We start from the raw sequence: 17,314 nt of genomic DNA on the forward strand, positions 1-17,314 counted from the left end.
CAATTCCATTTTCATCCACAGGGGGCGCCGCAAACGCCATAAATGTAACCGTCTGTCGCGAAAACATGAATTTCGGGGGTCAAATCCCCTCCGAATTACTTACACACGATCTGAGGCGTGACTCGAAACTGTAACAGGCTGGCAATATCAGCGGGAGGGGTATATATGTAAGCCACTGCGGCAACCACACTCTGCAATTTTTTTAAATTGCGACCTTTCTAGTTAATAGTGCTAACCTCACTCAACTTATTGATGAGCCTACCAGAGTTGACCCTGTTCATCTGTCAAGATCCCTGCTAGATTGGATTCTTGTCACTCATCCTGACAGAATCACAAAATCTTGCTAAAGGTCTCACACACACACACACACACACACACACACACACACACAGTAGAGACACAATTTGACTAATTCAGTAAAAATAAGTTTGCTTTTATATTATATACAAAATACAAATACAATTTATGTACGAAAATGTACACACGCAAAATTAATTAAATTTCATTTTAAGTCTGCCAGTGTTTACATTCAGTAAAAACAAAATTCATCACACTGTTAATTTTCCATTGGAGAAATATAGGTACAGGATAGATAGTACTTGCTCACAGAAAAGAAAAATACAGTAAATATGGTCCAGTGGTCCATATTTACAGACAATAAACAGGCTAAAGAAATGAGAGAAAGCAGCATTCCTCGTGGAGCATCTAAAAAAAATGTCAAAGTTAATCAGTGTGAGCAAAAACATGCCAGTGAATTCAAGGTAAGAAATAGCTTTGTTATTTTTTTTTCTTTCTTTCTCTTCTTTTACATAAATGTAAATAGAGAGGTAAAGCACACCAATGCAACAATATACAAGAAAGTAAAATAACCCAAGATACCAGATAGAACAAATAATTAAACTATATTAATATAATTAGCTTCTATGCTAATTTGGTATTCAGTTTGTAAAGTGAGACATTTGTCTTTGGATCAATATTAACACAAAACAGGAAACCATTAATGTTAATTATTTTCTTGCAGCATGTGAACCCCCCCAAAAACATATTCATTTTAATTCTATTGAATTAATTTAAATTAAAAAAAAAAGTTAAAATGTAGTACACAAAAACGTGTTTACCAAGTCATTTACATTATTCATTTCTCGTCATTGAGATACAATGGCATTATTTTAAGGACTGTAACTGAGAAAGCCATCTTTTTACTCAATGCTGTAAGAGTGGTTGGTTCAGTACGTACAGTAATATGCAGATCATTACGGTCTCCCTTACAAAAATACACAAAAAGTATTTATTTATTACAAAATCCTTCTTTCAAAAATATTAATTACCGGTATTTAAAATGTGTTACTTTTACTTCCAGGTTTTTTAAGACTTCTACAGCACAAGAAAATATATTTTCTTCTCTTCTGATACAAATAAGAAATAAATTATCAGTGAAACATGTGATGATTCCTTGATCAAAATAATTTCCATTTCTAGTGTGCTTTTGTTTTCTCTACCCGTTCAAACACTTAGACAAAAAAAGAAAGAAAAGAAAAGAAAGAAAAAAGCTGGAACAGGTAACATGGTGCCTCGAAGCCTCCAGGGCTGTGTCCTCATGTCAGTTTGAATAGAGTTTGGGTCAGTGCCTCTCTGTGGGCTGTGTGCTCCAAGGAGGCAAACACACTGTGTCCTCTCCCTTGTACAGATTTACACAGCAATGTGCAGCAGGTACTTCCTCTGAGCCAAATGCGTCAACGGCACAGATGGCACAACAAAGACACAAAGCGGAAAAATAGTATTCTCTCAAATAGTTTCTACAGTGTTAGTGTGTTGTGACTTTTTTTGTTTCCATTTGTGGCTGGTGCTAAAATTCAGTCATAAGTTGTTTCTTTTCTCAGATGAACTTGGTTGAGTCTTTTTTGCTGATGAGGACTTCTAGGAGGCGCAGCTTGGCTTTAACATGCTTGTATTCGCTGTACTCCGTTGCCAAGGGGGAGCGGTCCTCCTTCTGCACATTCCTATAGGAACAGGAAGTGGGTGGACGACAAAACATTAAGAGCTAAAAGTGGATAGTGTTCACAGATTGCAGCAGAACTAGACCTCTGAGGAGACATTTTGGTATTATGTGTTCTCTGTGTGACTCATGTAAACAGGAAGACATTTTTCTTTTACCTTCCATTTTGCCTGAAGAACTGGTCCTCAAACTCTCTGAGGTTCTTACGGAGTCTCTTTTTCTCCTCTCTGGCCTCTTGGAGTTGTTCGACAAGTTCCTCCCTGTATGTAGGATGGCAAAATGAAATGAAAGGAATTACACTATTGTAACAATACACTTGAAGTAACCGATTCAATTTGTAAAATGGTCTGCATTTCCGTAGCACCTTTATCTAAAGCGCATTGACCCATTCACACACCGAGATTTGTTAAATAAAATTAAATAATTGTGATTGAGGGTTTTATTGTGACATTGAACATTGGAACCTATAACAAAACAATACATGTATGTTTGCCTTTTGGCTTCGTACAATTTGCACGAACATCCACATGGACTCTGATTGGAATTTGGTGGTGGGTCGATGAATATTAAGGACAAAGCGCTGTATAGTACTTACGTGGTGGCAGAGTGAAGATTGGACAGCCTCATATCCGTGGTGTTCTTGGAGGGAGACAGCTCGTCCACGGGCGAGATGAATCCGTCCGTGTCCTCCTCCAACTGGTCCAGGAAGCTCAGCATGCTGGCGTCTGGACGCACACTGACGGAGAACTGAGTCTTAGATTCTGCATCGTCATCTGAACCATCTTCCTCCTCCTATACAAACAACAATAGACAGGCAGAAAGCATTAGGGTGGTTACTGAAGGGTGGGACGGTACACAGCCAGTGTCCACTCCTCAGTGTTAGTTTAAGAGTGTAAAATGGAAAAAAGGGATGACTTTGGGTTGGGTTGAGCCAATGACAGCAGTCCACCAACTTTACATTTTTAAATAGTAGTTAATACAAATGTGTAAATGTCTGTCATCATAACAATTCCATTTTTATAATGTATTTCAGTCATCCTCCTATGGAATCAAGGCGTACGTGTGGCCCTGTTGGGTAAACAATCAACAAAAGCTTTTGATGGGGTTAATGAGGAGAGTCATCCAAAGCAGTGGTTCTCAACTCCAGACTTCAGGACTTAAGAGTTCATCTGGTGTTCACTTGGTAAATGTCTAATCAGGGTTTATTTGAGAGATAGGACATCTTTCGAATGCAATGCAGCAACCTGGTTGAATGGAAGACTAGAATATTTAGAACCACTACTCTAGACAACAGACATTCAAATAAATAAATGTTTCTTTCCATTTACAATCATAACCGACCTAATACTGTACACATCTCCACAAAAAGTATTAGATAAATGTCCGCAGAGAACGAGCAGAGCGCATCGATTTAGAAAACACGATTACGTTTTTTTGTTCAGTTCAGTGTTACTTGATTTGGTTACTGGGTGGGGAGGGGGGTGCACCGCACACAGACCTTGTAGCATAGAATTTGCTATGGTTTCATTCCAACATTCCTTCACACAGGCAGACCTTCGAAGGCGTATTGCATAAGACAAAACAAACCCCAAAACAGGCATCTACTGATTCAAAACATCAATGGACACTAACTAGTGTTGTTCAGGCAACGGCCCAATCAACAGGCAGCAATCAGGTTTAGGTTGTAGGATAAAGGGTAGGTAACTGGTTGTTAAAATTAAAGGAAGGTGGTTCTGATGACTGATTAGTCAAGCAGTGGCAGCACCAGCAGTCCCAGTTCTTCACCTTGATGTCGTCGAAGAAGAGAGAGGGTTCACCCTCGATAATGGGTTGAAGAAGAGGGCCTCTGCGTTTGCTGGAGGGAGATCCCTGTGGTAACGTTTCAGAAGGAGGAGGGGAGGTTACTATGCTGCAAACTGACTCCTACGTTGAGACTCGTTGTTTGTGACCACGGTCTTAAACCCTCTAGGCTTAGTAAACTGGACCTGAGCAGGCTCTGTACTCAGACCACTGTTTCCGCCTCTTTTCCAATAAGTACCATTGTACGTACAAGCTCACAACATGGCGGCTTGTAGAGCCCCCATTCTTGTTCCCAAATCCCCCCCAGAATATATGGGTGCTGGGGTTCAAGAATATATCCTGTAAAAATTGAGAGGGCTGTGCTACAGCAACATCCCACCTTTACACTTACCAACTAAGCTAAGCATTCACACCTGGGAGCTGCCCACGGAAAACCCCACACTGGCATGTGGATTCAAACCAGCAACCACCTACTCAAGGCCACATCCTATCTTCCATTTTATTTGTTTACAGTGAGACTATGAGAAACACACCAGGGTGAAACCCATTTTCCACTGACTTCTGCTTCAAGGCTGAGTCAACTTTTAATCCAAGCAAACTGCAAACTGAACCAAGTGTCTTTGACATGGGTGAACAACACAACTTACATTGGTAGCTGGGTACAAAAATCTAAATGTTGTGGCAATGGATGGAATTTTCATTCTCATGAACAGCAAAGCAGTGTCGTGACAGTGCTGCGGCACAGAAATGTGCATCTAACATGTTTTGAGATGCTACGGAATGAGAATCAATCACTTTGTTTTTCCAAATACAACCGATAGACTGGAATTTGCCTTGGTGACAAGAAAATCTCACAACTCAAACTGTGCCAAACATACAGATGGCACTAATTAAATCTCAACCATCAATTATAACTCACTGAACCAACTCCCACCAGTCTCATGTTTAATATTATAATGTGCTGATATCTTCTCTGTAAGCGAAATCTAGATGCCAGAGATCTCAGTTTATATAATGGCGATTAAGAAGAAATGCCTTATGTAATGAACATACAGCAGGGCCATAATGCCGATTATGTCTTACATAATCAAAGTGTTTAATAAATGAAAACATGGGATTATGTGGCATACATGTACTACAGTATGATAAGAATTGTCACAATGCTACTACAAATAAACAACACTAATACTGACTGCTTGGCGGTGACATTACTATTTCTTTCATGTCATCCGATTGTTATTGAAGCATACAATCCGTCATACCAGAGTTGCCCTCTCATTTTTACTGCTGGGTTACTGTCAGCAGGGGCTCTGTCTTTGAGCACTGCAGGTCACAGTTTCTGCGCTGTCATTTCTCATGCCTAGCATACACACAGTGAGCTCAGCGTCTCTGAGCCCCTATAAGGCCATCCGATCCACTGAGCTGCTAAAGCTGGATTTATCATTGGCCTCGACGGCGGGATAAAATGTTTGTGTCACGGCCGTCCACCTAGCACGAACAACAGCTTAGGAGTTGGATTAAGGACCAAGAGAGACCTGGTGTTTAGTCAGCGCCAACAATGCGGGGACCTTTGCCACTAGCTTGTCAAACAGCCGGACAAATTGCGGTGAGGATAACAGCAGCTGTGGAGAAAGGGGACGCAGGGTGATGAGAGTTACTTACAATAACAGGGATTGAGGATGCTCTGCATAGGATCTGCTTGACCAGACGGTATCTGTCATACAGAGGCTTCATGATTTGCCTCTCGTTCTTGGTAATCTGGGGAGGTAGAAGTGAAGACGCCTTATTAGCATGTTAGCATTAGCAGCTTTGTATATGCCAGTCAAGTTGTTATACTCCCCAGGAGGTATATTACATGGCAGATTACAGGGGCTCACACAAAACAAAGTGACAGGTAACCCAGATTGGCCCCAACACATTACTGTACCTCGACTCCTGCGTCAGGATATATATTTTTTTTAAGTTAAGAATGTGATGGCTGTTTTTGTCTGTAAATCAGTGAGGCATGATGAGGGGATAGTGGGTGATTAAAAGGTCAGCCATGCTTCCTCATTAACAGTAGCACCAGCTGGGACATTGTGCAATTAGCCCAATTAGATTTGGTCTGACATCAAATATAAGTAATGTGTTGCAGTTCAGATGTACAGTAGTTTAAATACTGTCTGTAATACTGCTGCGAGCATAACATTCTTCCTAATAAAGTATAACAGAGCCCCCAGTACAGCCTAAAGGTTTGATAAAAGAGACATTATGCATGCTACGTGGATGAACACAGACTTGCAAAGTCTTGTCTGAGGAATTATTCATCCTCCACTTGCAATTTAGGTCACAGTCCAGTGCTGCAAAATATGTGCTGCATTTACCAAGGTTGGAGCTGTCATGTACGACACTGGCCCAGTAGCAATAAGCTACAATAAATGGAATGGCCTTTTCAGGAGAACTGCAGATGGTGGTCCTGCATTTATTTTCCAAAATACAGACTCAAGAGATTCATGTATTGTTCATGTAGAGTAGGCCCATTTATTAAAAAGGTAAAACAAAAAAAAATTGCCTGCAAAGTGACTCTCAGCCATTTCCTCACTAAAATTAAGACCAACGCATCAATATGAGAACACAAAATATGTTGATGCTTAAGGTTTCAGGATTTCGTGCAGATTTGTGCGAGCAATGTGTGTGTGATGAGAAATACATTGGAGGATAATTAAAGAAGAAAGGGATGTTCAATGCAGAAATGTGCACGGACCTTCACACCTCTGTAGCGACATTCCGGCTGTCCCTTACACACAGACAGCCAGCAATCGATTCAGCAATTTGACTGTCTGGCCAGCTCAAAGTGGCACAAAAATGAACATTCAATCCATCTCTGCACCTAATATACTAGAGTGAGGTGAGGCAAGATGGGCAAGATTCCCGCCTTGAACGGACAGTGTATAAGGGGCAGCAATATGCTTGCAGAGAGTTTAAATTAATGTTTTTAGCTGCAAATAAATGCCTCAGAGGTGTGTCTAGATTTGATTAAGGATAGTGTAAACAATGTGATGACATACTGGTCTGCCGTGTATGCTCTCGTAGTACAAGAGTGCCTTCTGTAGTGACACCTTCTCCGCTCCAATCTGCTCCCGGGTCATGTCCTGTCGTCAGGAAAGAGGAAGTGAGTCACTGTGTCCTTATAGAAGGCCAAGCTCAATGGTTCTCAGAGTGGGGTTCTAGCCTCTCAAAGTTATGGGGGTGCTTGAAATTAAAACGTTATCTTAGCTTAATTCCCTGAATCAAATCATCCACTTTTCAGACCCACAGAGTTATACTTTGCAGACTCCAAAGCTAACACTCCAGATTTGACCAGTTACTGTTGCTGCCGTTCTCACCTTGATGTCCTCAGGGCGGCCCACCTCCTCTCTCTTCTCCTGCAGCTTGCCTAGGACCACCTCTAGCGTGCTCTCCGCGGGGGGCTTGGCCGTTTTCTCCTGCGGGGGTTTCTTCTCCAGCTGAGAACCAAAACTTTTGGGCAGGGTGTTGCTGCGTTGGCGAGTCAGTGGAGGAAGGTCCTCCTCAGACTTCATCAGCTTGTGCTCTGGTAGGGTCATGGGTAATTGACGAGAGATGTGAGGTACACTACAATGACTGTCATGACAGTTGATGCCAGGATTATAGTGATAATACACAAAGAGGTCTGTGGTACAGTATACTTCTACGATCTCACAATCGGAAGCACCCATGGCAAGAATAAAGAATGCCCTGAAGGGCTGTTATGGGTTTTATACAAGTTGTCTAAAAAAGAATGCTACCTGGTTAATCCGATAAAGCATCGAATTATCAACACATTTGAAATGCAGTGCAGTTTTTCCTCAAACTGACTGAGTTGGTAGATTAGTTTTACCTTTTAGGTCCTTGCGGAGCTTTGTCAGCTCGTTCGACCATCTTAGTGCTTCTGGGTTGGTAGCTTTGTCACCATGAGAGGGCTGCACAGACAACAACAATAACATCTTCTACATGAAAATAGTGCAGCATAAACCTGCTCACTTGTATGTTCAAAAACTTTATATATCAGGAAATGGAACACTGGAACATTGGACACATATTCCACTGTGTCCAATGTAGTTATTATTTAGTTGTTGATAATAAAAAAACAATAGAATTAACCACTGTCACTTTCACTTTTGGCATGTTTAAAAAATAGCAAAAGTAAGAGATCTACAATCTCTTGCGGATCGTTAGCAGTGGATTTTCGCAACTATTGCATGACACTTGTGTATGACAAAGTAGAAATTCAAGTTAAAATATGTAGATACATTTGTTTCTGTCCAACAGCTTGTTAAGTATATATTTAATTTACCCGGTATTTGCGCTCCTCCTCAAACCTCTCCTCAAACTTGCGGATCTTCTTCTTGACAATGTGGATCCTCTTGGAGAGCTGGGCCACCGTCAACTCTTCTTTCTCGTCATCGCAGGAGCCTAAAGATGAACTCCGTCTGCGACTATGGAGACACAAGCAATTCCTATGGTCTCAAAAATGTTTTCTATATTTGTCTTCATTGCAAAATTTCTTTCAGTATGTTTCCTATCAACAAAAGACAAAAGTCATACCCAGAAAATATAAATATATCAAAAATATTCTACCACCAACCAAGAAAACATGTTTTGTTGATTTGTGTGTTAATTTAAATGAAAATGGAACTAAATTGGTTTGTAGTTGAGTGAAATTAACACTTATTTATAATAAGTTTCACCCCTCTTTTTTGTCATCAAAGTTTTTTAATGATTTTACAATTAAGCATACAAAATACTAAAAGAAAAAGACAAGAAAAAACTAACAAAAAACAAAACACAATTAGCAGTCAAAAACTACCACAAACACCCCTCCACATTCTGTTCTGTTCTGTTGACAATAGTGATTATATATCATCTGTAAAATAAAAGTAGTCCCATATTTCATGGAGCTTTCATTTGACATTGTTCGTCCAGGCAATTGAGTATTCGAAAGAGGCAGTTTCAGCCATAAATTGGGTCCAGTCTGTCATCTCTGGTGTAGCCGAGCTCTTCCAGTTTCTCAGTATCAACCTGGCTGCAGTGATAAGACCTGCAGTCACTAATGCACGTTGTGCCTTGGACTTTCACCCCTCTTTGACTTTGTCTGGCAGCACTCTTCGCTGTGCAAAGGACTCATGGCAAGTTTAGTGTGAGAAACGGGCTTACCTCATGAAAGAGTGTGAGTTGGGTGGTGAAGGCGGCACCTCCGTGTCATCCAGGTACTGCTGGCTGTGTCCGTAGGTGTAGAAGCGAGGGGATAGCATGGGATCACTGTCCTCGTCCAGGAGCTGTTGAATCAGACGGCCCCCGGCGTGAGGAGACCGATGGGCCTCCTCCTGGTCCATGCTCTCCCTCTGCCACGACGAGTACGCCGGGACCGGCTCTGTGGGTGACACAAGCACAAAGACAGCAGCTACAAGTTTAGTGTGACAGCCACATGCCAGAACTCATAGAACACAACAACTCGGTGGAAAACTCTGGTTAATCTGCGGTTAAAAGAAAACTGCAGTGCAGGGTGTGCGAGAAGGGTTGTTTCTCCCTCCTTCCCCCTTTTTTTTTAAGTCGGCAAAACTTTGCACCGTTAACGTGGTGAGCTGATCAACTGATTAGCTCTCCACTTAAAAACCATATCATACCAGGCCACTATGAGAAAAAGCACACAGTATCTATAATGCTGTGTGATTAAAAAATAAAACAAATAAAATATTATATTATATCTGTTTTCTGTACCGGAACAATACAGGAACAATACAAGACGGACCATGATGGTCCAATACACTCTCTACCTAAAGACTGAATACCTTTGCTCTAACGTCTGGCTTTTTGTGTCCCTGGCATCAGCCTGGTGTCTGGCACCGCCTCTGGTGCTGTGAAGGTCAATGGTGGAGAATGACAAAGCAAACTTGCTCTAAACCCTCCGCAGGGCATGTATATAAAAAAAGAAAAGAAAAATACTTTCTCAGGGCCTTCATGGTGACAGATGCTCTCTCACTCTCCCTTCATCCCCTGACTACAGACAACACAAAGTGATTATGTCTGGTTAAAATACCACACAGCAGATATCCCTGACAATACTGTGCTATAAATAACAGCAGGCTCCACTTTGGATGCTCTCTGCAGGATAATGTTGGAGCACGACCCCTGTCCAACGGCTGTGACTTCAGAGCTTTAGTCCCTCCTCCCCCGAGTGGCTGCGTGAAACAGTTGTTGGTGTGTACACTTAATGCACATGTATGTGTGTGTGAGACACAGACAGCATGTTTTATTGTTTGAGCACACAGCCTGTTGCTAGGTAAAGAACGTGGGAAGGCTGTAGAAACAACTACAACACTGGCAAAACATGTCAGTCAGAGAAGAGGCGAGCTCAGCAGGACTCACCACCAGATACTGTATAGTGTATGGGCCAGTGCATAGGGAGGAGTTTTACTCAGAACGGGTTATTCTGGTTGCCATTTCCCTGCCTACCAGTAGGCTAGTATAGGCGGCTGCTTTTACATTTTCCAGCCTCAGCTGGAGACATATACCATTCACCATTGTAGATATAAAATTAAATAAACACTGTATGGTTTGGGTGTCAGATGACAAAATAAGATGTAAACATTGAGAACTGTTTTGACATGAGGGGACACGTCAGATCAGATCAGATCAGAACACCTGAACATTTTCTAACGGCGAATAATAATAATACAACCGTCGATCCAGAGCCATAGAGTAGAAGAGTTGTGACATGTCAAAGATAGTAGATAGATGGAAGATGGTGTACTGCAGTGACAGTGTACACGCAGCAAACTTACGAACTACAGACTGGCAGCCAAGTAGCCTAGCATCCTACTAGCCTACATGTAGGCAGGAAGATGGCACCCAAATAAGCCAAAATCCTACCGAACGCGTCACTATGTCCTCTATGCCCTCCCCCCTATAGCAAATTATACTTTTCACAATATAACATCTATGAGATGTACAGAGTACCAGAACAATATGCCTAATATGCCAAGAGACAGTAGCTCTGGTAATGGTAATTTGAAACACCACTATGACACAAATCATTTGAACTGATGGAGACCATGTTTGAAGGCAAACAAAAACAGGAAATACCCTGTAAAATCCCTCTTTCAGATTCCACAGAAACTAGTAGAACTGAAATACTGGCTGATGATTTGATTAAAGTCAAGAGCTTTGCGATGGAATAGAATAAGATACACACTCACAGTGCATTTCCTTAATCCTTAGCTGTGGATGAGTCCACTGACACCACTGATAATGTTCAGTTCAAGGTACAAGGTGGTGTTTCATTGTCACATCCTAATCCTATAAAGCTACATAAGAGTTGTACAGTATAGGTTAGTAATTATACATAGTTCTAATTTGTGGCTTGACTGGCTTTAATAAACAAATCTTTGTCTTATTGAAAATGTTCTTTGTGGACTTTTAAGATTAGTATTGAAGTATCCCTGCTGTATAGTACTATAGTTTATGGAAAAGAGGGAGGGAGAAACCACACTATTGACCCATAACCTCACATGCCAAGTAAGGACACATGCTACATAGTAACACTTTCTAACTGGACAGAGTTTATTGTTGTTGCCCCATATCATCCGGATCGAGTGTGCAAGTGACCGCACGTAGGTGTTACTATAGGGAGATGGGGGCGGTGTGAGAACAAACATGCTCTGACAGTTGGACATTGTCAATGTGAACATCCAAAGAACCTGGGAATGGATCTTGAAAACATGCACACCCAACTTGGGAACTGCACATGCATGTTTTCCTAAGCAGGGAGCCGGCTGGGCTCGAAGCACAGCAACGCAGCTCAGATTCCATTAGCAAACCCCTCAGGTCCTCATGGACCTGGAGCTACGTGAGTACGTGCAGTTTACCAAGTACTGTAGCAACTGAGTTACATGCTGGGACTCACTGCAAGACTCCTCACAACAGTAGGTGAAGCACTCAGTGCACCCAGTGCATTCCTACAGTAGGTGTACTGTGTAGCACAGGCGTTCCCAAACCTTTTAGCTCCAGACCCAAAAAGCGAAATTAGATGTCTCCCCGAGACCCAAACTAGTGAAAATAGCCGACCTTGTATATCTTCTATTTTTCACTATTATTAATATTCTTTCTTCTAATTTATGAAACTTCTTTGATATTTTTTATTGATGATATTCTTTAGAAAAATTTAGAAATTAGTTTTTAATTCATGAAACTTGTGATTTGTTTTGGAATAATATTTGTATTAAAACTCTTGAAATAATACCAATCCAAAACAAAATGAAAGAAATGAAGCGATCCATAAAAATCCCACAAATGGGCTCCCGACTCACAGTTTGGGAACCACTGGCGTAGCACATTGCAACTGGCCGACAAGGTTGGCATGGCATTTGAAATGAAACCTTTAAATCAGCCTCTCGCTGCATGGCGTTTGGCATTCACACAGCATTGACTAATGAAACAATGAAACATGGCAGTCTGACACCTCCCTAAAGGTTGGCACTGTCATGTGTGATGCCTCCTGACCACAGTGTGCCAAATCCCTCCATTTAACGATGTTGCCATGCAGCAAATGGTTCATACATGTTAAAAGAAAACATGTGACCTTTTCTTGTTTCATAATTTGAGAGGCGTTGTTTGTAGCGAGACAAGCCAATATTGTTATTGCTGCAATACACACTTACTTACCATGGCAGAAACTCAGCTTCAGAATGCTTTTGAAATCAAGAAAAGGGGCGCTAAAGCATGGTGGATCTGTAGAGTGGAAAAGCAGGAATACAAAAAGCGAATCTTGCATAAGAAGTGGAGACAAAAAAGAACAAGAAAGCTAGGAAAATAATTATGCATGCACAGCCTTAAATATGGAGTGCCGTGATGGCATGATCCCCCACTCTAGGCGTGACTCAAAGATTTTTGACTTTCAGAAAGAAACAAAAAATACACAGGGACGACATATTTGAATATTCACACCTGGAGGTCTATTAGACTGTATCTGTATTATTAGAGTACCGGTAATGTTAACTTCGTAGATACATACAAAACAGAAAAAGTACAAAAATCACAGCAAATCTTCAAGGGTTTCTTTTACTCATTGAGCCAGCTTCTTCAGCCTTAGCTGGCAGGCACACGACAAGGTGTTTGATACTAAGTGCTAAATGGCATAAATAGTATGAAAAATAAGAATAAAAAACTCAGGTCAATGGTAAGAGACTATACACAGCTAAGAAAAGGTTTCAAGTTGTCCTGCACCTTCCTAATGCCTCATGGTTGCACACTATGTCATACACGGATAATCAGATACGTAATATATATGCGATTATGCGTGATGGCACATCTACAAGCTCACATCATGCGGCAACACATCGAGAGTTTGTAGATCTGTTTTCGGTGTGTGACACTATCCCAGTCATGTAGGGTAGTGCACTGGTTCTCAGGGACCACCAGGGGTCCAAATGGACCCTTACAGGGCTGTAACTGAGAGTTAAACTAGATAAAGTGCCCATCGGCACATGCAGGTCTCCACCAGGGCAGGTCAGGTTGTGGCCTCCTGGTGGGGCTATAATAGGCCAATGTGAAAAGGGTGCCATTTCTTCTTGCCTTGGATGGCAATTGGATGATTTGAGGCTTTTTGTGCAAAACGGGCCAATCCTGCAAACTTTGAAAGCCAATGTTAGCCAATTAGGATGGAAAATGATATATCGGACAGATCCGTCTTGAACACATGACTATAGAGATAGTGTGTAAGCCAATCAGTGTAGAATCTGAGAAATCCAACAGACTCGTCTTGATCACATGACTACAGAGATCATGTGGACCGATTTGCGTGAGATTTGGATTAAATCTGTGCGACTAACATAAGCAATGTGTTTTACAGAAATCGGCCTCATGGTGGCGCAGATGTGGAGGGATGCAGGGACAATGTTTTCCATGGCCTCTAGGGAGTGCGCATTCATAAGTTGTATACAGATCGATGCAGTTATAGCTAAAAGATTGGCCTGTTATAGCGCCACCGTGAGGCTGATTTGGAGGAAATATTTGTGGCATGTCGTCCTCGGCCTAGTGGAAATGTGCGTGTATAATTTCACGGAAATTGCACAGTGTTTGTGATTTGTGGCATTTTTTCGAAAAGGACCAATCGTGTGAGATTTGGAAGCCAATCTTAGCCAGGATCAGGATGGAAGATGGGAAATGGTGCCGCTCCGAGTTGATCAAATGACTAAGGAGATAGTGTATACCGAATTGTGTGATGTATGGATAAAATGTGTACGAGTAATCTACAGAAATGTGTTTTGCCTAAACCGGCCTCATGGTGGCGCTATAACAGGCCGTTGAGGAATATTTGGGGCAGAGGTTCGTTCGTTTGCATCCAGGGAGTGTGTGTGCAAAGTTTGGCATGAATCGGGCCAACGGTGCCGGAGATTAGCCGATAACGGAAGGACGGAAGGACACACGGTGCAAAACATACTCTCCCCCCATGCCTTCGGCCTGGTGGATTTAACAGTGTAGAATTGGCAGCCCAGAGATTAAAAAATACTATATATATCAAATGGGGGTCTGTGGCCAAATGACTATCACCCTGGGTGTTCTACTGTTCTTGAAATGAAAAGTAGCACTGGAGCGCAGTGCATGTACCTTCACATGCACACAGGGTTCGCACATCATGCTGTCCCATCACTTTGAAGAGACATAATTAGACTCACAGTGCGTTTTAACAGCCAGACGAAATTCCCGGAAGTGCATTGTTTGTCTATGAGACCCGGCGATTACTGCCGATAGCAGGCGAGCGGCCGATAATTGAAAAGTGGGCAGAGGAACGTCGCCCGAAAATATGAAAATAATTCATCTTTTCGCCCGATAGCGGGAGATTAGGCGATGTGTCGCCCAATGTTGGTCAGGTTCAGCCATAATTTATTCACCCAGTAAAGCAGCTGCACAAGGATTTCCCCTTGGTGACATCGGTGTAGGAAAACACAGATTCACAGGCTGTAGATATGGAGCTTAAGTCGAGTCTAGGGCTGCAACTATCAATAACCGTCTCCATTCATCAAACAATCCATTAAGCACTTAAGCATTATTTTATATATAATTTTTCGCTCCACAATGGCACTCAGTGCCTGCTGCTGCTAAGATGAAAGAAACACCAAACTTCTCAAGTTCAACCAACCGAATTCATACTGTAAATGTGGTCCCAATCTAAGCTTTGGTAATAGCTATACACTGTTAAGTGTAGCCTCAGGCTGCCTGGGCCATGGCTCAGTGGTCCAGGCACCTTGGCTGGCAATCCATTCTGGCAGTGTGCCGCGGGTTCAACTCCCGATTCCCCCCATCTCGCTCCCCATTTCCTGTCAGCCTACATACAACTGTCCCTCCATAAAAGAATATAAAATAAAGGCGAAAGCCACAAAAAAACATAAAAATGTGTAGCCTCAGGCAGGCTGTATCTAGGAGAGAGGCCCACTATCAACCATTTTTTGTTTTTGATTGTTTTTCTACAAGCAAACACACAGAGATCTTCAGACGTAGCCTACTCCCTACTGTACACACTCATTCACACAGACACGACAAAACTTATGGGATGCAGCATTTTAGACAACATAAAAACACCAAATTGACATGCAGACTACATTAATGTCATTATTGCTAGAGCTAGGCAGTGTAGGCACCACACATACACAAAAACAAACACACACCCACAGGACTTCTGTCATTCAGAGAGTTGACGTTGCAGGAGTTTGCCACTAGAGAGCTCCAATGAGACCAGTGGTGGTTCAAAACATGAGCTGCTTGACTTGAACAACATATATATATAGGAATATTTTCTTAAAAGGTGTGCCAGCGTTTATTCGGGTCTGAGTCAAGAGAGCTAAACTGCACGCTTTCTAGGAAATGGGGTGAGGAAAAGTAGAAAGGTGTAGAAATACATGTACATGCCTCCACATGCACACATGTACATACTGTACATGTCAGTGCATGTCTGCACAGTCAAAAAGGAGCTGCCAGTAGAGCCCGACCGATGTGGTCTGGCCAATATATCGGCCATGATTTGTTTTTTTGTTATATCGTTTTAATGACAACATCGCCATCCACAAATTATGTAGCCGATTTTTCGAAGCTCTTAACCCTATGTCCTTACATTTTAGGCATGAATGTTTATACATTTTCAATCTACAAGCTCACACCGCTTGTAATATTTCCTTTTGTTTTACTTAAAAGTTAAATGTTCACAAATAGAAACTTGAATAAACTCGTAACTTTAATTGATTACAGAAAGGTTGCACTTTTTGGCAAAATATCGGTCAGAAGATCGGTAACTGGTGGTTTATGACCAACAATGTTGCATCGGTCGAGGGCTCTACCTAAGTACCTGATCATTCCAATGCAGATGAGCTCAGCAATTTTCTACTTTGCACAACTACAGAACCCTTCCCTCCTCATGTGTCGCAACGCCCTAGAAAAATACCATCACCAACTTAACATAACACAATGATTCTGAGATCTCCCATTGCACTCACTCTATGACCCTGTGTAAACAAACACTGTTAATAATTGCTCTAGATGTGGTTTGAACGTTTGAGTTCAACTGAGGCTTGAGAAGAAACCTTTGCATCTCATACACTTCACATAAAGGACACATGTCACTAACATGTTTTAGCTGCGAATATAGACACAATAAAATAGTCGTAGGCTATTTCTGTAACCTTGTGAATGACCAATGAGACATGGTAACCCAGCTTTAATAAATAAATAGACATAGTTTCAACCCATGCAGTCTGCAGAGCTGAAATCAAATACACACTCACAGACATCACATGTACATGCAGTGCGCATGGACATATTACATATTACATGCAAGTGTCCATGCGTGCTGGGCACACATACGCTGCAGTGTACACACACGCATTGTAGTCTAGGGGGCACCAATTTGATGAACGTAATTTTTTATTTATTTTTGCCATTTATATCCCTAAACCTAAAGCAAAACATAGACGATATACAAGCTCACAAAGCAAAACATACACGATTTACAAGCTCACAGCGCTTCAAGCTGCAAAGCTTTGTGAGCTTGTAGATCTGCTACTTCCGACGCGTGACAACAGCATAACAACTAAGAAAAAAGTATTGCATTACTCTAATCCCAACCCTTAAACCTAAACTCATAATGTCTAGACCTAACCACAACTGAGTCTGACAAAGGGGATTGCTCTCCATTTCCACTTGCAGGCATTTCCATAAGATTAATTTTGGTAGCACTTTACATTACCGTCATATTAATATAAATTAATTAACCGTTAATAAGACACTTAATAAGACACTTATTAACAATTAATAAACATTAATTAACCGTTAATACTTAATATCTGTTTATTAACCATTTATCTTGTGAGGACAAGGAAAATGGTCTTAATTGTCTATCTCTCACATTCGACTATACTATACCGCTACATTTGGCCCTCACAAGTATAGTAATACAAGTATGTGCGCGCACACACACACACACACACACAC

The 17,314-nt window shown here is 41.6% G+C and overlaps 1 protein-coding gene across 6 annotated transcripts in view; it reads right to left on the reverse strand.

Annotated features, from left to right (window-relative positions):
- Positions 1-417: 417 nt before the first annotated feature.
- The window catches only part of fam13a (family with sequence similarity 13 member A), an 87,662-nt gene continuing 70,765 nt past the window's right edge, over positions 418-17,314 (reverse strand). For 5 of the 6 annotated variants that reach the window (XM_080756394.1, XM_080756393.1, XM_080756392.1 and 2 more), the window contains 10 exons: positions 12,497-12,562; positions 8,990-9,206; positions 8,130-8,271; positions 7,674-7,755; positions 7,162-7,367; positions 6,844-6,927; positions 5,459-5,554; positions 2,592-2,788; positions 2,155-2,256; positions 418-2,000 (listed from right to left, as the gene is read on the reverse strand). In XM_080756394.1, the coding sequence (XP_080612520.1) occupies positions 1,877-2,000; positions 2,155-2,256; positions 2,592-2,788; positions 5,459-5,554; positions 6,844-6,927; positions 7,162-7,367; positions 7,674-7,755; positions 8,130-8,271; positions 8,990-9,206; positions 12,497-12,562 (1,316 nt within the window). In that variant the 3' untranslated portion in view covers positions 418-1,876. The remainder of the gene's footprint in view (positions 2,001-2,154; positions 2,257-2,591; positions 2,789-5,458; positions 5,555-6,843; positions 6,928-7,161; positions 7,368-7,673; positions 7,756-8,129; positions 8,272-8,989; positions 9,207-12,496; positions 12,563-17,314) is intronic. The other variant, XM_080756395.1, reaches the window with a different exon arrangement.

Source organism: Protomyctophum bolini, assembly GCF_963924005.1.
Source record: "Protomyctophum bolini genome assembly, chromosome: 3".
In the NCBI taxonomy this organism is placed as follows: Eukaryota; Metazoa; Chordata; class Actinopteri; order Myctophiformes; family Myctophidae; genus Protomyctophum; species Protomyctophum bolini.